This window comes from Mastacembelus armatus, chromosome 22 (assembly GCF_900324485.2).
Source record: "Mastacembelus armatus chromosome 22, fMasArm1.2, whole genome shotgun sequence".
In the NCBI taxonomy this organism is placed as follows: domain Eukaryota; kingdom Metazoa; phylum Chordata; class Actinopteri; order Synbranchiformes; family Mastacembelidae; genus Mastacembelus; species Mastacembelus armatus.
The window spans coordinates 16,236,366-16,264,211 of NC_046654.1; the positions used below are offsets into that span (position 1 = coordinate 16,236,366).

General features: G+C 42.5%; 1 protein-coding gene across 1 annotated transcript; it reads right to left on the reverse strand.

Annotated features, from left to right (window-relative positions):
• Positions 1-12,131: 12,131 nt before the first annotated feature.
• LOC113132226 (alanine aminotransferase 2-like) lies at positions 12,132-27,066 on the reverse strand. The gene is made up of 11 exons (XM_026310201.1): positions 26,758-27,066; positions 24,699-24,788; positions 24,395-24,503; positions 24,103-24,236; positions 23,602-23,845; positions 23,187-23,266; positions 22,957-23,093; positions 22,411-22,585; positions 20,713-20,868; positions 12,766-12,878; positions 12,132-12,222 (listed from the first exon to the last, which is right to left on the reverse strand). Exons 1-11 carry the CDS (start codon positions 27,061-27,063, stop codon positions 12,132-12,134), a joined length of 1,635 nt encoding a protein of 544 aa, XP_026165986.1. The 5' UTR covers positions 27,064-27,066.
• Positions 27,067-27,846: the final 780 nt, after the last annotated feature.

Consider the following 27,846-nt stretch of genomic DNA (forward strand, 5'->3'; position numbering starts at 1 on the left):
ACCCACCACGCATGATAGAGCAGATGAGTCACCCACACAGTGCCAGTGATGGAGGGCAGATGTGAAGCCATAGTCTCTCGGGTAGAAGAGTTTTCACTTTTTGTTGATTCCTTCCCCTTAGTATGACTTTGATGTCAAATCATAGCTGTTCTGGGCACCAAGAGAACGTTGATATCTCTGGGCCTCAGGGTGCAAAGGAAGTCCTGTTATCGTCCATCCACAGGAACCGCTAAGACAGGGCTTTGCTGACACTCAACCTGCTGAATCACAATAATTACAAATCCTATATCTGAGGCAAAGAGGATAAAAACTTACACCTAAAACCCTCTGCCTGAATAAACTGGATCTGCTCTCCACTGAAAACCAGCTGATTCAGCCTCTACAGGACTTCAATCAGTGAAGGTAAGCCCAGAGAATGGACAGCTGTATGTCTCCTCTCTTCATGTTGTGAGGAACTTATCATTTAATCATGTTACCTTGTTAAAAGTATCCTGTTTCATAATGTTATAACACTGCTTAAATGTTTCCTGTTGTTGTGACCTATGTACATATAAGTATGACATGATGATGTGATGGACAGAGAGAAAGTTACACATATATCCAGTGAAAATGTTCCAATAGTTCTGTCCATGTTCTGTATTTGTGTTTGTTCTCTGCTAGCACTCATATATTTACAGCACCACTATATCACATTTCCCAATAGTCACAAGTTTTCATGATCAGAAGACTGAGGACAGCAAAGACAATGACATTATAATTCACTCTGTCCATAAAATGGGTGATACCTGATTAGAAACAGGAGATATTATTTCATTTTACAGATGGAAGCATAGACTCATTGCAGCTGAATCTGCTTCAGTGTCCAGTTTTGATGAATACTGCTAATAGGACTCAGTCACTAGTTACTGTCACACATCCCACCCACCCTTAACATCTTCCTGACAAGTTGCAGCAGCTCAATAACAAGATGATGCTACTTCTGCCTTTGCTGCTGACAGGCCAGAGTCTTTTTCAGGTTTGCCTACTGCAAATGTATCAACGGAGGCATTGAACAAACAAGTGATGCTGTCATCTTTTTTGTGAGGACAGTCTTCTTGTACTTATGTTTCTTATGTAAGGACCCTATACGTTGGGGCATGAAGAAAATATACCCAGAGTGTTTTTTTTGACATTTCTGACTTTTCTGTTTGACACACTAGAGGAAAATGGGCAAATGGGAATTATGGGCTGGATTTACAGTATATACAGCTGTTATAAAGCTCATGGACAAACCACTGGTTCTCCAGAATAATCCACACAGAGACTTACGTAAACTCATCCTCCTACAGGTACAGCTACCTGTCACTGGCTTAAGATCTAAGGATGTTTTTAACATAAATGTTAAAACAATAGATCTCAAAAATCAAAATAAGTGGTACAGTTTTAACAATATCATCTCTCATGTCATTTAAAGAAAGAATAAATATATATAATAACATATTCTGCAGTGTGCCAAGTACAGATGAACAATCAGATGAGGCAAACCAACAACACCACTAATCCATTAACCTAAATGTTAGCGAGGCTGTTTGTTTGTTTGAATGGCATCCTCTGTACAGTTTTTTCTTCAGTGAAAACATCTGTTGTTTTAGTACCAATTTTGCCTCCTCACCATTTCTCATACAGATTGATTTTATTATGCTATAATAAATTTCACTGCAGCCAATATAATGCTCGGGAGAACCATGTAATAAAACTCATCTTGCTAACACAGTCAAAAGTGTTTAACAAAAGGGGTGTGTGCATGTTCGTGTGTGTGTGTGCGTGTGGTAGCATGTAATGAAATGCACGTTACTTTTGTAATGCAATTAATTTTTCAATAAGTAATGTGTAATATGAATTTGAATAGGTCACTATTGACCTGCCCAAAATGCCTATATGAACAGCCAACGTACACAGTGAAAAACACGTTTTCTACATGTATTAACTGATGGAATCGAGAAAACAATAAAACTGATTGTTGATTCCAGAAACATTTAAGGGCTCAGGTAAATTTAACAACAAAAACAAAACCCATAAAATCTGCCTTTGCATGATTTATTAAGTAGTTTGACGAGTGCACATCACTATGAAAACATTCCCCGACAGTCCGACAGTAGTGGCTCAACCTGAGTGTCACCACTGACGCCCTGATGCCAGTTGAAGGGAAAAGTAATATCTCTCTTTAGTTATGTGCAGTGACCAGGAACTGTACCACACTGCTCATCACGCAACTGTCATATGAGTCAGATGTCCTGTAATTAATAATAATAATAATAATAATAATACATTTTATTTCATGGCGCCTTTCAAAGTCTCAAGGTCACCTTACAGATAGAAAAGGAAGCATACAGCATGATATACATAGAGTGCATTAAAACAACAGTAACAAGAATACATAAACGGCGGGAGAGAATGTAAAGGCAAAAGGGTGGATTATCTAGGAAGTGGGCGAAGTACAGTAAAAGTAAATTGAAATACAGAAACCCAGATGACAGAACAACAAATATGAAACAGTATGAGACAATATGAAATAGGCAGAGGGTGGTAGGACATCACGGGCTGCTTTGAGAAGTTAAGAGAGTTAGGTGGAAAACGCTATACGGAACAGATATGTTTTGAGTGATGATTTAAAAGTTGATAGGTCCGGAGACGACCGGATGCGATGAGGGAGAATGTTCCAAAGGCGGGGCGCAGTGTGGCTGAAGGATCTAGCGCCCATGGTGGCCAGGCACGCTGTAGGGGTGCAGAGGAGAGTGGAACTGGAGGAGCGGAGAGGACGAGGCGGAGAATAGATATGAAGTAGTTCAGTGATGTATGGTGGGGCAATAGAGTGGAGGGCTTTGTAGGTGAGAAGGAGGATTTTATAGTTTATACGGAAGGACACAGGGAGCCAGTGAAGTTGTTTAAGGACAGGGGTGATATGATGTGAGGATGGAGTTCTGGTGATGATTCGGGCAGCAGAGTTCTGGACAAGTTGAAGTTTGCGAAGTGATTTGAGAGGTAGACCAGTGAGGAGTGAGTTACAGTAATCCAAACGAGAGGTGACAAAGGCGTTAATGAGTATTGCCGTGCTATCGGTGGTGAGTGAGGAACGGATGCGGTTTATGTTACGGAGATGGGAGTAGGCCGACCGGGTAGTGGTATTGATATGCTGAGTGAAGGAGAGAGTACCGTCTAGGATGACACCCAGGCTTTTAACTTGGGGGGAGGGGAGGACAGTATTGTTGTCAATTTGAATGGAGAAGGTGCTGGTTTTAGAAAGGGTGGATCTGGTGCCCACGAGGAGAATTTCAGTTTTGTCAGGGTTGAGTTTCAAAAAGTTATGGGTGAACCAGGATTTGATATTATGTAAGCAGGTAAGGAGGGAGGGAGGGGGGAGGGTAGAAGATGGAGCAGCAGAGAGGTAGAGCTGGGTGTCGTCTGCATAACAGTGGAAATTGATGTTATGTTGCCTAAAGATATTTCCGAGAGGAAGGAGATAAATAATAAAGAGGAGGGGCCCCAGGACAGAGCCCTGAGGCACGCCACAACTGACAGTAGAGGGCTGGGAGTGGAAGTTCTGGAGATGGACGGACTGGGTGCGGTCAGATAGGTAGGAGGTGAACCATGAGAGGACCGAGCCGGCTATGCCGATGGAAGCAAGGCGATGGAGGAGAATATTGTGTGAGATGGTGTCAAAAGCTGCAGTTAGGTCAAGGAGGATGAGGATGGAGACAAGGCCAGAGTCTGCGGCTACTAGGAGGTCGTTGGTGATTTTGACCAGGGCAGTTTCAGTGCTGTGAAGTTGGCGGAAACCAGATTGAAAGTGTTCGTATAGGCTATTGGCGGAAAGGTGGGTATGGACCTGGTGGTGAACAACTTTTTCCAGGATTTTGGAGAGGAACGGGAGATTGGAGATAGGGCGGAAGTTGTTAAGGTCGGCAGGATCGAGACCAGGTTTTTTTAGAATTGGTGAGATGATGGCTGTCTTGAGTGATGGGGGTACGATGCCAGAACTGAGGGAAGTGTGAATAATGTGGGTAAGATGAGGAAGGAGAGAGGGGAGACAGAGCTTGACGAGGTTGGTTGGTAGGGGGTCAAGTTTGCAGGTTGAGGGTTTGGATTTGAGGATCAGGGAAGAGATAACCGTGGTGGGTGGAATGATAAAACTCGAAAGCAGGGAGGATACTGGTAGAGAGGGAAGGGTACAGTGGAGGCAGTTCGCAGTGTCACAGATGGGGGGAAATTGCTGGTGTATATTTTTGATTTTTGATGAGAAGAAATCCAGGAAGTTATTGCACAAGGTGGTGGAGAGTGAAGGGAAGAGAGGAGTATCGGGAGGGCCCAATAAATTTTTGACAGTGGAGAAGAGGGAACGCGTGGAGCCAGAGGCGGATACAATAAGCGAGGCATAGAAGTCAGATTTTGTTTGAGTAATGGTTTGCTTGTACTTCAGTATGTGGTTTAGGTATAAGTCCTTGTGGGTGGATGAACCGGTTTTTTTGAAGAGACGTTCAAGGCGACGGGCTTGGGTTTTGAGGAGGCGGAGTTCGGGTGTGTACCATGGAGCAGAGTGCGTAAAGGATACAGATCTAGTTTTGAGTGGGGCGAAGGTGTTGAGTAGATTTCGTAGCTCACAGTTGAAATTGGATAACATGTTGGAGAGGGACGGTGTGTAATTAGTACATGAAAGGTTGTTGAGAGCAGCAGTGAAGGAGGGGAGGTCGATGTTCTTTAAGTTACGGAAGGTGATGGTGCGGGAGAGGTGGGTTTTGAAGAGAGGTAGTTTGGAGTTAAAGCAGACTAGTTTGTGGTCGGAGAAGAAGGTGTCGAGGGTAGAACATGACTGAACTGTGACGCCAGAGCAGCAGACTAAGTCGAGGGTGTGGCCTAGAGAATGTGTTGGGGAGGTGATGTATTGTTGGAGCCCAAAGCTGTCCAGACAGGAAATTAGGTCTTTTGTAGCGGTGTTGTTGGGATTGTCGAAGTGGATGTTAAAATCACCAAGAAGAATTATGTTGGCTGACAGAGAGATGAGGTCAGCTAAGAGGTCAGACAGTTCGTCCAAGAAGGTCGGGTTAGGTTTTGGTGGGCGGTAGATAGTGGCCAAGAAGGTTGGTGTGTGACCATGAATACGTGCTATGAGAGCTTCAAAGGACTGGAAGGTGATAGTGGGGTGGATGGATATTTTGTATTTAAGGTTGTACAGTATGGCGAGGCCGCCACCGCGTCCCGAGAGGCGTGGATGGGTGAGATATGTGAAGCCAGGAGGAATAGATTGATTAAGTTCAGTGAAGTCGTTGGGCTGCTGCCAGGTTTCAGTTAAGCACAGGATGTCGAGATTGTGTTTAAGAATAATGTCAAAGATGAGGGATGCTTTTTGAGAGAGGGAGCGAACGTTAAGAAGCCCAAAATGAGTGTTGTGGAAAGGTGTCGAGTCCATGTTTCTGGGGATGTTAGCTAGTACAGAGTGGTTGATCTGGCGTATACCTGATTTTCTAGGCTGAGGTCGGGAGGATGACCAGATGGAGGGGATTGGTAGTATGGAGTCAGATAGTCAGGCATGTGGGACAGAATGGACAGATTGTCCAGTGTTAGTGTGTGGGGTACAGTGAACTGCATGTTGAATGTTGGTGGAAAGTATATGGGAGCCCAGGCGGTTAGGATGCAGACCATCTCCTGCAAAGAAGGCAGGTCGGTTCCAGAAGAGGTTGAAGTTGTCGATGAATTGGAGATTGTAGGACAGGGAGACAGACTTGATCCAAGTGTTGAGACTGAGGATTCTACTGAAGCGGCCAGAGCCTCTTCCAAACATGGGGATGGGACCAGACATGAAAATAGTCTTACCACAGTTGCTTAGGAGGTGGAGGAGAGAGATAAAATCCTTTTTAGTCAGTTCAGACCGGTGGAGTGACGTGTCACAAGTTCCAATATGAACAATCACTCTAGAGATGGAAGACGGAAGTGTTGGCAGTAATCCAGGAAGCATGGCCAAGATGTCAGAGGCCATAGCTCCAGGGAGACAGTGAGTAGTGGCGTTGAAAAAGCGTACATTCCTTATAATTGAGTCTCCGATGATTAACGTGGTTGGGGGGAAAAGGGGGCGTGGAGAAGACGCCAGTAGTTGGCCGTTTGAGTCGTGTCGTCTTGCTGACTGGCGGGGAGGCGGGGCGGTGACATCGGGTGCTGAGGTGGAAGATGGAGGCGGCAGTTCGGTTGGTCCGTAGCTAGGGAGCCCGTGAGTGTGCCTGAGCACGGCCTCGCGAAGGATCCTACGGCGCACTGATGTAGTAGCTGAGCGGGATGGAGACTGTTTTCCGCCGTGGCAACGGGCTCCGCGAGGAGCACTTGGACTAAGGCGGGGGCGGCGGGTGTCGTCAGAGGGGAGCGAGAGCAGGTGACGGCGCTGAACGACATTGGCGGGTGACGGGTGTTGTTGGGAAACCGGAGCGGAACGATCCGGTACGTGGTTAGCGGATGAGGCCGTATGTAGGTCCGGGGTGGCAGAAGACAGAGGTGCAAATGGATTGGAGAGGTCTAGAAAGGGACGCGGAGACCCGTGGTGAAATCTTTTCCGCCCACGAACCGCAACCTCGGTCCAGGAGGACCGAAGACATGGTGTAGAAGAGGAGGAGGGTCGAGGACAGGTTGACGGGTCCCATGGGGCAGTGTCCTGGAGAGTGAAGGTAAGTGTGGAGATCTTCCTCGACTGCTCGAGGGCAACGTCCCTGAAGCTAGTCAGTATGGAGTCTTTCTGTTGGAGATCGTGAGAGAGGCGGCGTATTTCCTGCTTTAATTTGGTGATTTCATTGTTTGCTAGACGGAGTAGTAGATTGGCATTGTCCGTGTTGGTATTGTCAGGTAGTGTTGGCGTTGTTGTTGTTGCTCTTGGTGTTGGTGGCGTTGTAGGAGCCTGGCTGGTTGTGTCGATCGCCATCTTGTCGGTCGCCATCTTGTCGGTGATGCAATCATGTCATCAATTGTAATTATCAATTGTAATGATAACTCTGTCTATCCAGTACTGCCAATGAAATCACTGTCCAATCACTGTACTGTACATACTATGTCAGTGAAAAGTGAGTGCTGGGATGTTGTTGTTTTGTTTTTTTCAACTATGTTAGCATCCACATTTAAGTACTTTCTAGTTAGGTGCACTGCTGCACACCGACTGACAAGAGGATCATGGGCAGGTGAGCTTTCATGGTGTATTTATTTAATCTTTTTGACAACCAATGATAAAAAAATCCCCATATTCCTCCTTGTGCTTTAAGTAATATAGGTTATTATTGCCACGGTGAGTAGACTCAGTCTCTTTGTACACATACAGACCCGACTGCTGGCATGATGAATGGATCAGATCCTGGACGCCTACACACTACAATGTGCTTGATCTTTCAACAGTGAGAATGAGAAAGACTTCCTGGCGGTGTGAACGCTCAACCCACTAGTTTCGAGAAACTACAGAGAGAGATGCTTTCTTTAACAAGGTAGTAATACTCACACAGCTTGTGAGCTACATTATGTGGGACCCAGCGCCTTGTCCATAAATGAGCCACAGGCAAGCATGAAAGGATTTTGGAAAAGTATTTTTAACAATACTTGTTTCAAACACAGTGAGATTAAAGTATGGTAGACACATTCAACTTTTAATGTGCTGTACAGTAGTTTGAGAGGTTTTAGCTGAAGTTTTTTAATGGAGATTTCAATAATTTGACAAACATATCACAGTTTAACTTCAGTGCAGCAACCAGAGCTATTAGTGATTAATAAAGGTTGTGAGTGCAGCATTATCCATGCTAGCAGTAGATTGGGATAGATATGGGGTATGATTAGGGATATGAATTGTATTGTACCACACTGGGAGTTGCTGCATATGTATCTTTAATGTACTGGATGGCTGATATCGAGATATGTATTGTATGGGTGCCTTACACCAGAGATGACCTCTCCTAGTAGACACAGACCACTTTTCATTGATACTGATATTAATGAGGGCATACAAAGATTAGTTTCACTGTAATTTTACTGTGCAGAGGTTGAGATTGGCAGATGTACAATACTATATTCTGCATCTTGAACATAAATGTGTGAGTAAAGAGTTAGAGTGTTGTAGTGTGCTCATCACACAACCCTGCCAGCAACAGCACATTTACTGTTAATCCTCTCTGAGACACTGAAATCAATCCTGCTGCATCTACATGAAATATGAATCCCACAGCTTGCTCACACACACAGACACATTGACCCAGGCAGTAAGTTTATGCCCCCTATAAAACACAGTTCAACATCATATTTGATGATCAAAGGCTAATTAGCATGCACATCACATAAATGGTCTGTATTGTGCTTCTGAATATATAATTCATTTTTATAGCGTTTGATTGCCTTAAAATGTCCAGCGTCTATGGCCATCTTTTATCTGTTTCACCTTCTCCTGCTCTCTGTCGATTAGATTAGTTATCCACCACAGAGTGAGGCATGCTACGATACTACTGTACGCTGACACCACATTACAACGACTCCATTACACTATGAAAGAAAAAGGTAATGTAGCTGCTTAAAAAGCATGTTGCCGGTCTCACTAATACTCTGTTGACGACCTCATGCTAACACTGCATGCTGATGCTGCAGCTCACCGAACTCGTCTTGTTTCACATCAGCTGTTTGAATTAAATAATTGCATTCCTGTTCTGTGTCCTGTTGCTGCTAGTTTTCCCAGCTTCCTGGTCAGGCATGCTTTATGTCAGCTATCAGCTCAGACATCACTTTAGGGTGGAAGGTTTAGACCATGTTGATTCTCCTGGAATAGTTTATTCACAGAGATGCTTGTTAAGCTTGTTAAGATAGTCCAATTTAAATGATTGTAAATGTGTTTTAATGCTTACTGAAATCAGTCAGATCTGCACTGCTGAATCTTCATAGCACCAGATATGTTATTAACTAATGATTATGCTAACATGGTATGGAATACAAACTGAATATATACTATAATAATGCCCCAAAGAATTCACATAATTATACACTCAGTAGCTCCATAATGATAAAGTTTAGAATTTTTTGGTTTGCTTTAAATGAAACACCAAAATTTTTCATTTACACAAGTATTTTGCAGTACTTTGTAGAAGCCTCTTCAGCAGCAGTCACAGTGTATTAGGAGTATAAGTCTCAGCTTTTGCACACCTGGATTTATCCCAGACCGCTCCTCCTATGGGGTCTGGGATGTATGGGTTTTCTGCAGTCTTCCCCTCACATCAGGTCCTTCTTTCTTTACTCATTTACACATTCGCTCTCTGTTTAACCATCCTATGGATAACTGAGAACTCCTGGTGTTAGCCACCACAGTTTGCAAATTAAAGTCATTTTCTGAATTTGATCCATGAGGCATTAACATGTGGCCTCAGCCCACATCCTGCTGACAATTACACAGTGTAATGAACATTTGAAACACGAACATTAGTCCTCCATTATGTGTCGCTATGAGCTGTGGTGCAATATAACACATAGTATTTTACTCAAGTACCATTTACTCAAGTACTGTACCTTAACGCAAATTTGACATACTTGTACTTTACGTGATTTGATTTTCATTTTATGTTTCATACTTATGTCACTTTGTTTATTTGACACTGTACTTGCACTTACCATGCATTTCCAAATATAATTTTAGATTTTTTTTTTCCTGATAAACAACTAGTTGCTATGTTTTCCTTCAAGTGACAAACTGTACTAATGCAAAGGTTGTAATAAAAGGCCCTTCAGTATACGACAAAAAGAAACTCATTGCTTTTGAAATATAATCAAAAAGAAAGAAAATATCCACAAAAATACTTTTATTTCGTTTGAAGGGTCGTTGATCAAGCTTTTTTTTATTTCGTCAAATTGACCTTGCTTCAAAGATTTTAGTTTATGTGTTAACAGCTAACAACTTCTCTGAAAGGTGAAGAAGCTGAGTGGAGGTGAAGCTCGTTCAGGAGCTTGTTCTGCCGTTGCTTTGCTGGCAGTGAACAGGGAAGCTGTATGCTCTCATGAAATACATTGTACACCCGAGTGTTCATAGCTGTTCAACCATTTCTGAGACAGCCATTGTGTGCAAAGCCTGGCTACTACCTCAGTGTGCCCAATTTGTATTTTGAAATCTTCACTGAAGACAAGCCAAGCAATTTTTTTTCACATTTGCAAAGTCTGTCTGTTTTTTTTTCCCATAGGGCTCATAAACACATGCAAAGAGCCCTATGAGAGTGCCCCAATGTGTAACTATTATTTCTGCCCCTTCCACTTTTCTCTATTTTCTACAGAGCAGCAGTGTGTCACATCAGTCTTCATTTCATTCTCATGTCTCTGTTATAACCGTCTGGTCACCATCTTTCTTAAGAGAGTTTTTATTCGGCCAGTGTTACACACAATGAATCTTCCAGATTTTAATATAGACAACAAATACAGGAGAACTACAGTCTTGGATGAATACTGGCTTCATTACTATATAATATAGTAATGACAGTACATCCAACTCAGGGTAACTTCTTTGTAGACAAGGTTGTACAAACACCAATACAGAAAAATGGGGTGTCTATGCGCATTAAAAACAACTGAAAATAATTTGACACACAGCATCACAAAATTATAAATGTAATATATGGTAATTAACTAATTAGACAAACTTACACTTTAAATTAACACCTCACTGTGTATATACTGCATATATATTAGTGTAAGTATAACAGCTGACATCCTGCCTGAATTCTATGAATTCTTCCAGTAAAAATCCAGTTGGGCAACAGCAGCAGCCAACTGGCTTCCAACACTAGTCACTGATGTCACAAAGCCACTGAACTGAAAAATAAAACACTGGGATTGAAGCTTTTGTGCTGCAAAAGAAAACTTTGGCATTGAAGTATTAATACTGAAAATACAATCTTCACAGCTTATGTCGATATAACTGTTTTTCAATGCCAAAGTTCAGTCAATCGCTGTTTTTTTTTTTTTTTTCAGCACAAATCCTTCAATGCCAATGTTTTACTTTTCCATTCCAATTTTGCTTTCAGTGCCAAGTGTTATTTTTTAGTGCCAAAGTTTAGCTGTCACTGTTCTGTGTGAGCTCTGGGTTGAGCGCCCAAACGTCAAGAAGTGGGAAGTGCAGACTTTAAGGGATTTGCAACAGGTCAACACAGAACTGGTGACAAAACCATGAACACTACTCTCTTAGTTTATGCTTATTTATGGAGAAACTTTATAGACCTATCGTTATCTTTGTTTTTTAATCACAGCCTTCACTGTACTTCGCCGTCTTAATCTTTGTGTTTGGCTATGAGATTTAACACAGCTAGCCACGGTTAGCTAACAGCATTTTCTAATTATAACGTTATAAATTATAATAAATAAATAATAATGTAACTAATCTGTGCCATGGCTAATATTAAAACAAACATTAAAACTAAGTGAGTGTGAGTTTTGATTGCAGTGTCAGGAACAGCCTTGAAGCCAGTGATGGTTCATACCATTGTCAAACAGTGGTTTGTTAAGTTATACAGGGAAAACAAAGTTAAAGATATTCACCTTGGTGTGGAATGTTTTTCACATTTTCATCAAAATGAAAGTCTTGAGCAGTAGTTTATTTTTAAAAAAACACCTCATGAGATTGACAGTGGCATGTTTCTCTATTGTAGTTTACCTGACTTACTAGAGTTCTGCTAATCAGTGTTTTTGTCAAAAGATGGAAGCGGATTTTTCTGTCTGCGACACTACATCTGATAAACATATCATTTCTGTTGTGGATCTGGATCTATAACTGCTACGTGTTTATCACAACACATATATTTTACACGTAAGTTTTAAGCAGCATCACGTTGTTTGCAGTTGCTTTTTTAGCTTGTCAATCTATCTTTCATACAAATACACATTAATATCTCCTTTAAAACAGGAACAACATTCAATGAAACAAAACACTGCCTTGTGTACTGTCCACCAGTGTCCAGAGGTGGATGCTCTAGAAGCTAAAGTTCACCATCAGAAAAACCACCAGAGCCAACGTAGAAAAGGTATTTATTTGTGACAGATAAATTCTGATTGCCTGACGTCTAGCTGATGTAGTTGTTCCTCCTCCCTTCTTGAAGAGAGGAAAAACATGTAGAAATCTAAGAATATTTCTGGGTGAATTTCTGGTGGAACTCCTTGACTTTGTTCAGCAGGATCTGCAACTTATCAATCGGAGGCAAGATAGTCATTCTGCATGGCAGAGAGGGAGGTGGAGTTAAATGACTGATGTAACAACAGACTTACACATTGAATCCTTTACTTATTTTTTTAAAAAGGCAAGAGAGTGTATGACAGGGACTGTGCCATGAAAATTATTTTCTCTTAGCTGGCAGTTTGTTAGGTACATGAAGCTAAAACTAATGTGGTATTATTAGTGTCCTGCAAAAAAACCATCTACTTGCATGAAGATAATCATGTTCATGAACGGGATAGAAAAAAACAACAAACATAAACAAACATAACTGTATGTTAAGTGGGCTTTATTGCAGCACTGCTGCATTAGGCTGCATTAATTTTAGCTTGGTGTAGCTAATAAACCTTCAACAGCGTGCACTTGAAAACAAAGGAACGAGTCATTACTCGTCTTATTTAAGCAAAAATGTCAGTGAACATTAGAAAATGAAAAAAATGTCTTCAAATATTTTTTTCTGACATTTTTTCATTTTCTGATGTTTCGTAGATCAAACTATTTTTAATAATGAAGATTAAATGAAGCCACAGAAATGTTTGTACCTGAAGTGGTAGGTTCCCTCCTTCTGGCCAAAGCCGCTTCCAGGTATGACACAGATCCCTGCCTCCTCCAGCATTTTCATGCAGTAAAACACATCTGGTTGCTGACCTTGTTCCTAACACAAAGGAAAAGAATCATTACAGCACAGTGTGACAGTACAATTCCCACTGAGATGCTTTCTAGGAACAATTTATTCTCTTTCATTTTGTTTCTGATTTAAGAAATTTAGTAGACAGGATTTTCAATTTACACAAAGTCAAATCCATTTATAGCAGGAGTGGGCCAAAAGAAAGTTAGTACCTCCTTGGAACCAGCAGTCCCTTCATGTGCTTCTAATCTCAAAATGGGCAATAATAATTATATTCTGAAATTTAAAGGCAACAATTTAACCTTCTTTATATCCTCCACAGTTATGTTAGCACAGGTGCCTTCAGACGTTTTGAATGAGGACTTCAGCAGCAATAAGACGACTGAAGTATATAACACAAAAAGAGTACTGATTTAAGATCAAATAAATCTGATATACACATCTGTTACGGCCCCAGGCCTTCTTGGTTCTCGCCTCCCCCCCGTACTGTTTTCTTGTGCTCTGTCTGAGTGCGCCACGAAGAGGATGATTGGGATTCCTGAAATACACCTCCGACTGATAGGTGCAGCTGTTCGGGATTGTCATTGGCCGACGGGGTTGCGAAACAGCAGCTGCAAGAAGATCAACCATGGATCGCGCCTCTTCGCCTGATTGGCCCACCGCTTCAGCCTTCCACCAATCAGCGATCCACCCCTCAGCCCATCGCGCATTTAGAGCTCGGAGAGTTCACTAGCTCGGGGGGAAACTGTGCCTTTGTCCGTGGTCAGTTTCACCCTCGATGTTGTGACTCTTTCTCAGACTTCTGTGTTAGATTAAATAGGTTTGTACACCGCGTGGCGGTTCTAGTTTGTTACCCCTGTTGTGGGATTGTGTTATCTGTGTTTTGGCAACATTTCTTAGCGCTGTTAATGTTATATAGCAGGCTGGTCTAGTCAACCTCCTAGCTCTCCCTTTGTTACTTTATAAGTTGACTGTATTGGTTTAGACCTGGAGTTTGGGGTTGTTTCTGTTTTCTTCTTTGGTTCTTTGTTATTTATTGCTGTTAAAATAGTGTTTACTCCAGTGTCACACCATTTTCCTATTTGTATTTTTCTGTAAGAATCGCTGGTTCGTACCCTGTAAATAAATACCTGATTACATTCCCGTGCCTGGAAACGTATGTTACTCCCCAAACTTCCCCTAGACTATATTGGGTTGTAACATAAGTGGGGGCTCGTCCGGGATCTTAATACTCCTACTTGACCTCCCAAAACCAAAACCCACAGTAGTGTTTCAGGCCATTGGACAGCAGAGGCTGTGTCGGTCTAGTATGGCAACGGATTATGCCGAGTTGTTTTTGGCTTCTCCTACCCTGGAACTACTAGATAAATGTAGAAAGGGGGATCTAGCGCTTATTGCCACAAGACTGGATGTCCCTTTCCCCAAACAAATCGCTAAATGCGACCTGAAATTGTTATTGGCGGAAGCTCTGACCGAGCGGGGTATTCTACTTCCTGCTGTGGTTCCAAAAGTCACTAAGGTAGACCCAAGTGCCAGCACTGTTGTGCCAGGTAAAGAGGCGGGGGTGGAACCCCTAGCCGCTACGGCCAGTGATGGGGACGAAGGTGAGACAGGTAAGACACCATTTACCCTGCCCCGGTTCGATCCCTCATCATTGACTGGTTCCGGGTCTAGGGTAGAGGCGCGGCTGAAGGTCCGCCTCGCCCGCATGCAGGTTGAGGCCCAGGAGAGGGCCCGACAACTACAATTTGACCTGGAAGTAAAGAAGCTGCAGATTGAGGCCGACACGGCTGTGCGAATTAGACAGTTGGAACTTGCGGGCCAGTCCTACGCACGTCCGCATGTAGCCCAGCAGATGGCAGCTCCACAGCATGAAACCCCTGATGCCCCTCGGGTCAGCAGCGCGACTCCTACCTTTGATGTAAGTAAGCACATTACTTTGGTTCCAGTGTTTAGAGAAGCTGAAGTAGATGTGTACTTTCAGGTATTTGAGAGACTAGCTATTGCTCTGCACTGGCCTGAAGAGATTTGGGCTGTGCTTATTCAGTGCAAGATGCAGGGAAAAGCCCAAGAGGTTATTTCGGCTCTACCTTTGCCAGACAGCCTGGACTATGGGAAGATAAAAACTGCCATATTACGAGCGTATGAATTGGTACCTGAAGCTTACCGCCAGAAGTTTAGGAAACTGAGGAAGAGTCCACAGCAAACGTATGTAGAATTTTCACGACTGAAAATGAATCTGTTTGAAAAATGGTGTCATTCGTGTAATGCGAACAGTTTTGATTTATTGAAGGAACTGGTGTTGTTGGAGGAGTTTAAACAGTGTCTTCCTGATCGTGTGGTGACTTATCTGAATGAACAGAAAGTGGAAACATTGACTGATGCGGCAGTGCTCTCTGATGAATTTGCCCTAATTCATAAACATACGTTTGAACCTGTTACAAAGGTTCGTTTGCCAAAAATCTCCAAATTGGGCGATATTGGGTTAACGAGCAATGTGCCGGCGGAAAGACAATGCTTTTACTGTCACCAGGTCGGGCATATCATAGCTGACTGCCCTTCCCTTAAAAAGAAACAGGCCACTGCGAGTGGTGATGCGAATAAAAGAGCCCACGCAAAAGGCGTTGGTTTTACTCAGAACACGGTTGTACATGACGGTAAGGACAAGGTTGATCCATGTTTTAAACCGTTTATCTTGGAAGGTTGTATCTCTCTCTCTGAAAACTCAGAGTGCAAACCCATAACCATGTTACGAGACACAGGGGGATCCCAATCTGTTATACTGTCAAGTGTTCTGCCTTTCTCCGCAGACTCCGCCTGTGGTTATAGTGCCATCTTGAGGGGGATTGAACTAGGCTACACCCCCAAACCCATCCACACGATTTATATAAAATCTAAGCTAGTGACGGGTTACTTTCCTATAGCGGTGAGTGATGAACTACCTATAGAGGGAGTAGCTTTGTTATTGGGAAATGACATAGCGGGTGGAAAAGTACTACCATCGTTAGAGGTAGTGGATGTGCCTATAACGCCTGAAATGTATAATGAGTCTGCCCCATTTCCTGTATGTGCCGTTACCAGATCCCAAGCTCGTGCCAATACTGATATTTGCATTGAGGATAGCTTTCTCATGCCTCTATTTGCAGAGACAGGGAAAACCGAGACCGAGTTTCCGGTAGCTCCAAAGCACCCTTGCAAGCTGAAAGTAGCGGCAGAGCCCCCTTCAGGTATGGAGGAGGTGACAACCGCTGTACCTGCCAAACGGCTTAGCGAGTTACAACGGCTGGATCCCACATTATACAAGTGCTTTGAGGGATTGGAAAGGAAGGACAATATGCCTAGGTCAAACTCAGCCCAACCTAACAAACGTGCTCAGTTATATCTGGAAAATGAGGTACTAATGCGAAAATGGTATGCGCCCGGTGGTAAAGATAATGAATGGGGACACGTGACGCAAGTTGTGTTGCCGCAGAGCTTTAGGCAGCAGGTACTGTCATTAGCCCATGAAAGTTGCTGGTCTGGACATTTAGGAATTACAAAGACGTATCATCACATTTTGCAACATTTTTTCTGGCCCGGGTTAAAACAAGATGTAGGTAAATTCTGTCGTAGCTGTCATGTTTGCCAGTTGGCCGGGAAACCCAATCAGGGTATTCCCCGTGCCCCACTCTGTCCAATCCCAGTAGTGACACAACCATTTGGTAAAATTATTATTGATTGTGTAGGTCCTTTACCTAGGACTCGAAATGGAAATCAGTATTTGCTGACTATAATGTGTACCGCTACTAGATATCCGGAGGCCCTACCGTTAAAGCGAATTACGGCCCCCATTGTCGTTAAAGCATTAATGACATACTTTGCAACGTTTGGACTACCGCAGGTAATCCAAACGGACCAAGGAACGAACTTTATGTCAAAAACCTTTCAACAGGTAATGAAAACTCTGGAGGCCCAGCACGTGACCTCTAGTGCTTACCATCCAGAAAGTCAAGGTGCCCTGGAGAGGTGGCACCAGACAGTAAAAAGTATGCTCCGTAAGTATTGTTTGGAGACGGAAAAGGAATGGGATGAGGGTTTACCTTTTGTGCTATTTGCTGCACGTAATGCCAAACAGGAATCATTAGGATTTAGTCCCTATGAGCTAGTGTTTGCACATACTCCGCGCAGTCCGCTGAAGGCTGTCAAAGAGACTATACTGAATGCGAATGTACCAGCATGTAACGTGTTAAGTTACGTGAGCAAATTTAGGGAGCGGTTGCATACTGCAAACCAGCTTGCCAAAGAGACTTTAGAACATACCCAAACTGCCATGAAACGCCACCATGACCAAACCGCAATACACCGACAGTTTACTGTTGGGGATCAGGTTTTGGTATTACTACCGCAAACGGGCTCCTCCCTAAATGCCCGCTTCACTGGTCCATATACGATTGATAATAAACTTAGCGACACGGATTATTTGATTCACACGCCCGATCGCCGTCGGAAAAAGAGAGTTTGCCATGTAAACATGTTAAAGCGATATTTCTCCCGAGGGTCCGCCAATGCTGACATTCCTCAATCAGTTACAGCACATACTAGTGCCGTAGTCATCGTGCACCATGTTGACCCAGATGATCCTGAGGACAGGGAACATGAAACATACCCTACGGTACGTCAAACTGGTAGACTAACAAACTCCGAGGAGTTAAAGAGTTATTCTAAACGATTGACTCATCTGAATCCAGAGCAACAAGCTGACATAAAACAGCTTGTGAAAGATTTCCCTTGTTTGTTTAATGATGTACCCACTCGCACCAACGTCTTAACACATGACATAGATGTTGGAGATGCTAGGCCAATAAAACAGCATCCATACCGGGTAAACCTCGTTAAACGTGCGGTAATGAAATCTGAAACGGATTACTTGTTACGACATGGTTTTGCTATCTCTAGTCACAGCGCGTGGAGTTCACCTTGTTTGGTGGAGGCCAAATCTGACGGTACCCCGCGATTCATCACCGACTTCCGCAAGGTAAATCACATTACTGTCCCTGATTCATATCCACTCCCTCGCATGGAGGATTGCGTGGATAATGTTGGTTCTGCCAGGTTCGTATCTAGGCTAGATTTGTTAAAGGGATACTGGCAAGTCCCGTTAACGGAACGTGCCTCTGAAATAGCTGCCTTTGTTACGCCTGACTGTTTATTGCAATATACAGTCATGGCGTTCGGCTTGTGTAACGCCCCTGCCACTTTTCAGCGGCTAATGAACATCGTCTTACACGATGTTGAAGAATGTAGTGTTTACTTGGATGACGTTGTTGTGTACACACAAAACTGGCCAGAACATGTGAATGTGTTATGCAAGGTTTTCGAGCGACTCGCACAAGCGTCGTTGACGCTAAACCTTGCCAAGTGTGAATTTGGCCAAGCCACGGTACGTTACCTAGGTAGGGAAGTTGGCCAAGGACAGGTGCGCCCTGTCATAGAGAAGATTCACGCTATAGTAAATTTTCCTGTGCCCACCACACGGCGAATGCTACGTAGATTTTTAGGAATGGCAGGCTATTACCGTGCTTTCTGTCGAAACTTTGCGACAGTTGCTCAACCCCTAACTAGTCTGCTTAGCCCAAAAGAAAGGTTTGAATGGACCCCTGACTGTCAAAGTGCTTTTGAATGTCTAAAGGCTCTGTTATGTCATTCACCTGTGTTACAATCCCCTGACCACTCTAAACCCTTTAGGCTCGACATTGATGCCAGTGATGTTGGGGCTGGAGCCGTTCTACTCCAGGACGATTTGGAGGGCATTGAACACCCGGTTAGTTACTTTTCTCGAAAGTTTAACAAATACCAAACTCGGTATTCAACTGTTGAGAAAGAAACTTTAGCATTAATATTGGCTCTACAGCATTTTGATGTATATGTTGGATCCAGTCACCTTCCTATCCTGGTTTACACCGACCATAACCCACTCGTATTCCTCGCCCGAATGTACAACCACAACCAGCGACTAATGCGATGGGCTCTTACAGTCCAAGACTACCATCTAGAAATCCGCCATAAAAAGGGCTCCGAAAATTTACTAGCGGATGCCTTATCTAGATGTGAGTAACAAAAATTTTGTTTGGTATAGACAAAATAATGTTATTCTTGTTGATAAACTTTTGTGCATGAGTTGCATATGGATTGTGCAAAAATTTTAAGGGGAGGGGTGTTACGGCCCCAGGCCTTCTTGGTTCTCGCCTCCCCCCCGTACTGTTTTCTTGTGCTCTGTCTGAGTGCGCCACGAAGAGGATGATTGGGATTCCTGAAATACACCTCCGACTGATAGGTGCAGCTGTTCGGGATTGTCATTGGCCGACGGGGTTGCGAAACAGCAGCTGCAAGAAGATCAACCATGGATCGCGCCTCTTCGCCTGATTGGCCCACCGCTTCAGCCTTCCACCAATCAGCGATCCACCCCTCAGCCCATCGCGCATTTAGAGCTCGGAGAGTTCACTAGCTCGGGGTGAAACTGTGCCTTTGTCCGTGGTCAGTTTCACCCTCGATGTTGTGACTCTTTCTCAGACTTCTGTGTTAGATTAAATAGGTTTGTACACCGCGTGGCGGTTCTAGTTTGTTACCCCTGTTGTGGGATTGTGTTATCTGTGTTTTGGCAACATTTCTTAGCGCTGTTAATGTTATATAGCAGGCTGGTCTAGTCAACCTCCTAGCTCTCCCTTTGTTACTTTATAAGTTGACTGTATTGGTTTAGACCTGGAGTTTGGGGTTGTTTCTGTTTTCTTCTTTGGTTCTTTGTTATTTATTGCTGTTAAAATAGTGTTTACTCCAGTGTCACACCATTTTCCTATTTGTATTTTTCTGTAAGAATCGCTGGTTCGTACCCTGTAAATAAATACCTGATTACATTCCCGTGCCTGGAAACGTATGTTACTCCCCAAACTTCCCCTAGACTATATTGGGTTGTAACAACATCATTTTGATCAAATGTTTTATACAAATGCCCTATTAAAATCCTTTGTAAACTGTCCCAACCTGAGACCTGCCAATGTACTGAGATTGAGAACAAGCTGAATGGAGAGGACAGCAGCTCTATTTAAATCTCTCATGGTAATGTTGACATAAAAGTGCTGTCTTTTAGTTGAATGTGTCTTTTTGTACAGTCCACAACAAATGAAATTCCACAACTGTGTGATCAAGATGGTGTGCAGTTGTTGGGACTGATCAGGTGTCATTAGGTCAGCTGTGTCCTGGCCTTATCCCTTCTAAGCAGTCAACCTCGGGACATAAGTGAAACAACAAACTATTGGAAATTATTTGCTCCCTTTAGCAAAGAAGGTGGTGGATGCACAGTAAACATGGGGAGACTGGACTGGATAATACGTCCTAGATTAGTATGAGTATTGAGTAAATTCTCATATTGTTTTCAATGTCAATGTCTTTTCCTTGAAACAAAAATACAGTCAAATCATATACCCAAGTACACATGTATACCCTGGCCATACCATAATATTTAGGCAGTAACTGACTCGGCCTAAATGCTTGCCGAGATAATTTTCTCGTTTTCTGAGATAGTGAGCAGGGGCGTCTCCAACGTGGACGACAGCTTGTTCTGCTGAAATTTGGCTGTAGCTCGTCTGTCTTATGGTGGTTTTAAAAGGCATCGTATGTGTTTTAACATTTCACTATTGACTTATTTATCCAAGAACTTCAAAACTCTGAGCAGTAGGATATCTGCTGTCATCGCCCCTGCACTCCTCAGGGCATGCTGCAGTTCACAGCCTGGATAGTGATGTTAGATCTCACACATTTCAAAAATCTGCAAGTATATGACAATTATGAAAATTTGTAAATGTTCCCACCCCTGTTGAGTACTGACCGTGGCCTCTATCATGGCCTTTTCAGGGATGGTTATGCGAGGGAAGCAGAACATGGCACCTTGCACCGGATTGCAGCTGATGCCTGGGACAGTATTCAGAACTTGCTCTGTAAGTTTGGCCTTCTCTTCTAAGGCACTTAAAATAGCTGTGCGCTCCTGGATGTGGGGAAAAAAAAGAGGTTATATAGAAGACAGAGGTTAGAGATTTTTGTGGGAAATACTTTCAAATTAAAAGTGTTTTATTGCAGGTGTACCATGTATAAAACAGTTACTTTGTGGTTGTAAGAATATTGCTCCCTGAATTAGTCTCCTCTGAATCACAAGCAACTCATTTGTTACTGCTAAGCTACAAAGCTTTCTGATAAGGGTGACTAGTATGGGCCTGGCACCTCATTCATCAGTAGTAAGCAAAGGGTTGTTATGGCATGTTGAACCCATGCATGCTCATTAAAAACTTTATTGGGATACAGGATTTTTGTGACAACCTGAACTCAGGCACCCCCTTGTTAGTGAAATCTTTTAGGAGCGTTAAATCACTGATAATCACAGGTGCACATTTGTAATGAGGAGTGGGAAAGTTCCCATGATCGCAGCTGAAATGTCAAGAATAATCTGCAGAGACATTACAGATATAAAAACAGCCATGCAAAGAAACAGCCTTTAGTCCATTATGGCCAGGGCATGCACTCAGGGTATTTATGGTCTTTTTTGTTTCAAGAACACAATAAACCCTTTGCACAGAACTTGGCTCGTATTCCAGTGTTTCATTTTTGAAAAGAGTGTGGGCATGGAAGCGCGGGCATAATTCAGCCACAGTCCCCCACCAAGACCACCTCCACCACCAAAATAAGGAAAATGGAAAGTAAAATTTTTGGGACAAAGAGAGACATCATTAGAATCACAAAAGACTGGAAACAACACCTGCACTGTAATTTATCGCATGGACCAATCAAAACTTTAAACAGGTCTGGAGAAAGCCACAAATAATATTCTTTGTAAGTCCTACAGCAGCACTTACAAATGACTAATTCTGGTAATGTTTCAGTACCATTAAGCTTTCTACAGCCTTTTTTGTTTGTTGGAAAGGAAACAATGGCCAGCGGTGTCTCTCGCCTTTTCTAACAAAGTTTTCTGCTTGAATTTCTCCAGATTTCTGTGAGCTCCTCTGAGATGAAGGGCCATGCAGGATATTATACACTAAATGTAAACAGACTATGAATGACATCAGGTGAACAAAAAATCTTTTACACAGATAATTTCATACCTACAAGTGGTCATGATTTATAAGTCATCCATATTTTACTGTATAAAAATTGAACAGCAGCTGCAGGCATTACATTACAACATTACTGTGTTATGCTGACCATGATAATGACGCTAATATGAATCCACAGAGTCAGTAATGGCAGAAAAATGAAGCCCAGAAATGAAAAACTAATCACTAATGAAAGAGAAATACAATAGGATGTAACTGGATATAAACAATACTCACTGCATCACAAGTGATTTCAGTTTTAGTGAGATTTGTGAGAAAACAGTGTAACTACAAATTATTTAGTAAAATTCATTATACTAAAAACATATTGTAATTAGACTGCGGTGCATTGATGATGATTAACAACAGATCATGTTGGTGTATTAATTGTTTGTTTCACCCCTAGAGTAAATAACGAGAGTAGTAGGATAAAGACTAGGAACCTTGATGAAGTTGTCATATGAGGGCTCTCCAGGCTGTGGAGGGTTGAACACTAGGTCTACTAGAGCCTGACCAGGAACAGGAGAACACAGACGGACTGACAACAGCTTTGTCAGCTCAGCCTTCACCTCATCATCCATGTTGATGACCTCCATGTAGCCTCCACGGAAACCACACCTAAGAGGGAGTTGAAAACATTATGATTGAACCTAGTTGCCCAATAAATTTAGAGATGCAAGGCAAACAAGTTGCAGCAATAACTGAAAGGTACAGTACATCTAAATTCCCTTAATGGATCGTTCCACATTCCCAACTCACCCCAGAAAACATTCTAGTCCCAAGTATCAAGGTACAAACAAAAAAATGCAAATGAATGAAAGTCATTGATTGCTTCTGCTGAAGAAATGTTCTTATTCATTTTTTTCCTATTCTTCTGTTATATAATAATTTCTGTATGTTGTGTTTACGATCTGCAGGGAATGAAGAAGCCTTTTGATGAGATTTACCTGTAAACATAATGGTCTCATCAACATCAAAATAAGACTTACTCTCCCATGTAACCCTTTGAAGTGGAATGGAAGGATACCAGTTCCATTGTATTCGAGTACTCTGGCCCCATCTCAAACAGAACCGTCTTAAAGGAGTGGAACCGGCAACCATGTCCATACACATTATCCTGGTACACCTGAGAGATGTAGACAGAATAACAGATGATGAGGTGATGTGGTGAAGTAGACAATAGAGTGGGTAGATGTTTAGTGAGACGCAGAGAAACTACCTCATCGGCCATGAGGAAGAGACGCTCCTTTGCTGCAAATCTGATCACATCCTCAATGCACTGTCTGGTCTCAACCTGACCTGCGAAAAAACAGGATGCTCATTATGAGACATGGTCTGAAGTGTTGATTTGGCAGGCACATGTGTTGATCTGGTGCCATCTAGTGGATCTGCTTTGAGTAGTGTATGGAATCTATGGTTGTGGTAATGATGTGTACACCAAGGTCTAATCTCAAGCAACGCAAATCCAGGACGTCCTGATGGGCCTAGTGCTTTAGGGAATGTACCACATACCTGTAAGTTTATTTAATAGGTTATCAGAACCACAACTTCTACCAATGTCTTTAAGGTACTTATTACTGTAAGAAAACGTGATGATGATGTTAATTTTGACAAAAAATGTTAAGGGACTTTACTAGTTGGGTTTCCAGGGTTGACGATACACAAGGCTCTGGGGTTGCAGTAATGCCGGGCTTCATCTAGAGCGCGCTTCAGCTCGCTAATGTCCACGCTCCAGCACTTTTCTTCATTAAGATAATAGTTGACCTGCACGGCAGCCAGTTCAACCAATGTAGCCGAGTACATGGGATAGTGAGGTATGGGGATCATAATGCCTGTACGGGTGGGACCTTCACCACACACCAACAGCTTCAGCATGGTCTGAGAGTACAGGAGACAGGGAGGTCAACGTAGAGACATATAATTAAAATTAGACATGTTAACATAATTTAGATTAGATAGACAGTAACTTTGTCTGCATCCAAATTTGAGTAAAAGATTGCGTAAGCTAAATTACCACAAAATGACAAAGACGTGACATAACTTGTTTCATTATTACTGGACTGCTACAATTTTTTTCATATTTCATTAAGAGAACGCAAACATGTGACTATTAGTACAAAAAGGACATTTTCTACCATAATGCCATCACAGGCCCCTGTGGTGAGGAAAATATTGTCTGGGTCACTGGGCACACCTCCATCCCTTCGCTCAATGTAGCGGGCCACATCCTGACGCACAGAGTCTATGCCCTGACTGGCACTATAGGAACCTGAGGGCAATTCATATGGAGATAATTAAAGACGCTATTACAGCTTACAGCCTTGACCCAACATTGCATCACCAGGAAGCATAATATAACACACGAAGAGCTCACAAAACAGACTATAGGCTGATAATTAGAACCTGTTATACTAAACTCATACACACCCATACTGTTCCCTCCGCAGGACTGCAGAATGCGGTATGCTCTACTTTTGGCATCTTCTGGGAATGTACTGTCATTCAACAGTTCAGGGTAGGAACAGATCGCCAAGGCCTTGAAATAAAGAGATGTGTTATTATAAACAGTGAAAGGAACATTATAAAAATCTGCATGGATTATTGCATTAAACTGGAAGCAATGATTTATACTAACATGTTTAAGTAAGAAATCAATTTAGTAGACACTCAGAAGTCAGGTGGGAGCTACTATATTTAGATGATAAGGTGGGGGAAGGGCCTAGGACCTGACCTGTCTGAAAAAAGTGATTGGCTGCTGGCCCATAGCATGTGCATCACCAATGTTTGCCTTGATGACTTCATCAAATGGCTTCTTCATTCCCTGCAGAATATAAACACAACATACAGAAATTATTATATACCAAAAGAATAGGGAAAAAAACATTAACAATAAGAAATATCTTCAGCTGAAGTAATATCATTGACTTTTCTGAGAAAGAGAGTAGGGTTGGCTAAAAACCTCCACTGCACCTTAATAACCTTGACCCCAAACATAAATTTTCTATAAACATTTATACCACATGAGGCTGAGAGCCCAGCAGCTGCAGATTCAAAGGTTTACCCAAAACCTAAATACGCTTGATTGTTGGATTTATCCAATCTAGTCCAGATTTTAAGAAACACATGGTCCGCACAAGGCGTTTCTGTCTAGTTTAAGTGAACCACCCATTCATACATAAAATAACACTTTGACTAATAACAGTGTAAAGGTCAGATACTTTATACTGCATCATGTGTATTTTTGTCAGTCAATACCAAATATGTCCAATACTCAGATCAAGCTCATCATGACATTCTAAAGGTTTTAACACTGACTAGCCTTGTGTGTTTATGATCTGTGCCGTCTCCAGCTAAGTCAAGTAATCCCTTTGTTGTGTTTTTCTACGAGGAGTGGGGTTTTTCTTTGTTGTTTTACTCAAGGGGAATTTTTCATTCATCATATCAAGTCTAGCACTCCTTACGCATTATCTGTCATCTTGCCAAAATAAAGTCAACCTTTTATACCTGAGTCACCAGAGGGCGAATTATTGGTCCTCATTTCCCCTCCAAACGTGACACACCCCTCAGTTTCTGTGTTTTAACACCTAAACTCAAATCCAAATCCTTCTGCTTTTTAAACCTCTAGACATCAATTCAATAACACCAGAAATCCTTGTACAGTTAAGAAGAAAATAAATAAGCCTATCCCACAGAGATAGGACGACCATATGCAAATCTGCATCGGTCAGAACAAACAACATTCAATCACCGTGGCCATTGAACTACCTGTTTAAGGTCACCACTGTCGTTACAGTCCATGCTGACCAAAGCCACTGTGACTTTCACCTGAGCTCGTTCACATACTCGTCCCTTCCTGAGCTCAGCACTCAAGAGATCACACTTTTCACACCAGGCTGCACTTGGTACACTGCCACTCACAATAAGCTGTCAGAGGAAGGGATCAGACAGTGTGCAGATCATCTGAATTTATAGCTCCAGTAATGTGGAAAGGAACTATTATGTCTTGGATATAAAAACAAAATCACTTTAACTTAAAGGCTTTGACTTAGAATAGTGGAGACAAGAGATGAGAGCAAAAATACATTTTCCTGCTATTCTTTTAACTGTGTAATAAAACAAACTGTAATAAAAAACTGTAATAAAACTGAGATGTAAACTGAAGTGACCATACTATTTACTTGGATCACACCAGTCTACAAACTGTATCTCGTGATCATCCATCCATCCATTATCTATACCCACTTATTCCTATGTAGGGTCACAGGGATCTGCTGGAGCCTATCCCAGCTCTCTTTGGGTGAAAGGCATGAAGAGTGTGCTCTTTTGGAATAACCTTCCTACAACAATGGTCGGAACATGGAAACCTAAGATCATAACATGTGAAAGATTAGATATTGATTGGATCAATGCATAAGCATTGACACAAGCATTTATCAGCAGCAAATAAGCTTTCAGACACTCCTTACCTAAATCTAATCTACAATGCAACAGGGTTATTTAAGTTATATGTAAAGTTAAAAGCTGTTCAGGGCACATCCTGACTGATACATTATACATTATATAATTAAAATGGCACTTACTGGGCAAAGTGGCTTATATCGGTGACCAAAAATGTACATAGCTTTGAGCCACAGTCTGCTCAGTGAGATAAGCTTACAGTTTATTGATGTCATAGAAACAGCAGCAATCATTTCACATGAACAGATGAGATGTGGTTGTGGAAAGACAGATGAAGTGGAAAGCAGCAGATGATAAAAGCACTGAGAACAGACCAGGCCAATCGACCAAACCTCATTGAGCTCCCTCTCCAGCTCCGCAGCCCGCGCCACGATGGGCCCCCTCACTGCGTACTTCGCGTTCTTCACAGTGGGGTTCATGGTGTCGATGGTCAACACTTTGGCCCGGGCCACCCTTCCGTTCTCGGACGTTTTCTCTTTAGGGAGACCATAATGGTTCGTACTCAGATTCACCAAGGCTCTGCCGAGAGAGGAGGAGGGCAGGATGGGAGCGGTCAGTGCGCGGACCCTGGGATCACCACCGTGCCTCTGCGCTCCATGGCTTAAAAGCCAGATGTTTCTGAGTGACATTCGTCCCATTCGTGCGGCTGACAAGTCACTGTGTGCTCTTTCAACAGGCTAAGTCACTCTATAAACCTCACCTGCGCCACACCCACGCTTCCCCAGCACAAAATTCAGGTGCATCCACATTTTCTTTTCTGCATTAAATTGTTTACTTTCTGTCGTTTACCAGTTACATCATCAGCCTGTGTAAATCATAAGAAACAGAAGTAATGGTTCAGATAAATTCTTGTCCTTATTCAAACAGCATAATCATGAAACTGAAAACACTTGAATTCTTTTAAACTAAACTTAAAAAGTGCCAATATTGAAATTGCTTGACGAGATGAAATGGTGCGTGGTGGAAATGTCCATGTCCCCATCAATCAATGGCATCTACAAGTTATTGGCGATTTCAGCAGACATCTTTTTTTTTTAAGCTGTCACCTCAATGATGTGGGTACAGATAGTGTAATTACTGTAGTTTGGGTCAATATTCAGGTCTCTTTCATTAGTATTATTTGAGATTTAGCTTTTACAATATTATATGTGATGTTGAATTTAATTATCTCTGCCTTCTCATTGCTGTGGTTTGCTGCTGCCTGCTGCTGAAATGCACCTGTGCTGTCCAAATACTACTACGACATGACGTAGTTTTAACGTGTTTTTTGTTTTTTTTAATGTCTTATTGCGGGAATGTCGATGCACCTGGAGCAAGAGCGGTGCTGTCGATCATGCCTGGTCGCGTTTTTTACATGGCTCTGCAAATCCAGGGGCGTTTTTAGCAACTGAAACGATCAGTGAGGATTGCACTGGGCTGAT

Coding starts and splice junctions, on each gene's coding strand:
- LOC113132226 (XM_026310201.1), bottom strand. CDS start 27,063: ATGGGACGAATGTCACTCAGAAACATCTGGCTTTTAAGCCATGGAGCG. Junction 23,846..24,102: donor GGGCCTGTGATGGCATTATG/GTAGAAAATGTC, acceptor CTGTACTCTCAG/ACCATGCTGAAGCTGTTGGT. Junction 23,094..23,186: donor TCTTCCTCATGGCCGATGAG/GTAGTTTCTCTG, acceptor TACATCTCTCAG/GTGTACCAGGATAATGTGTA.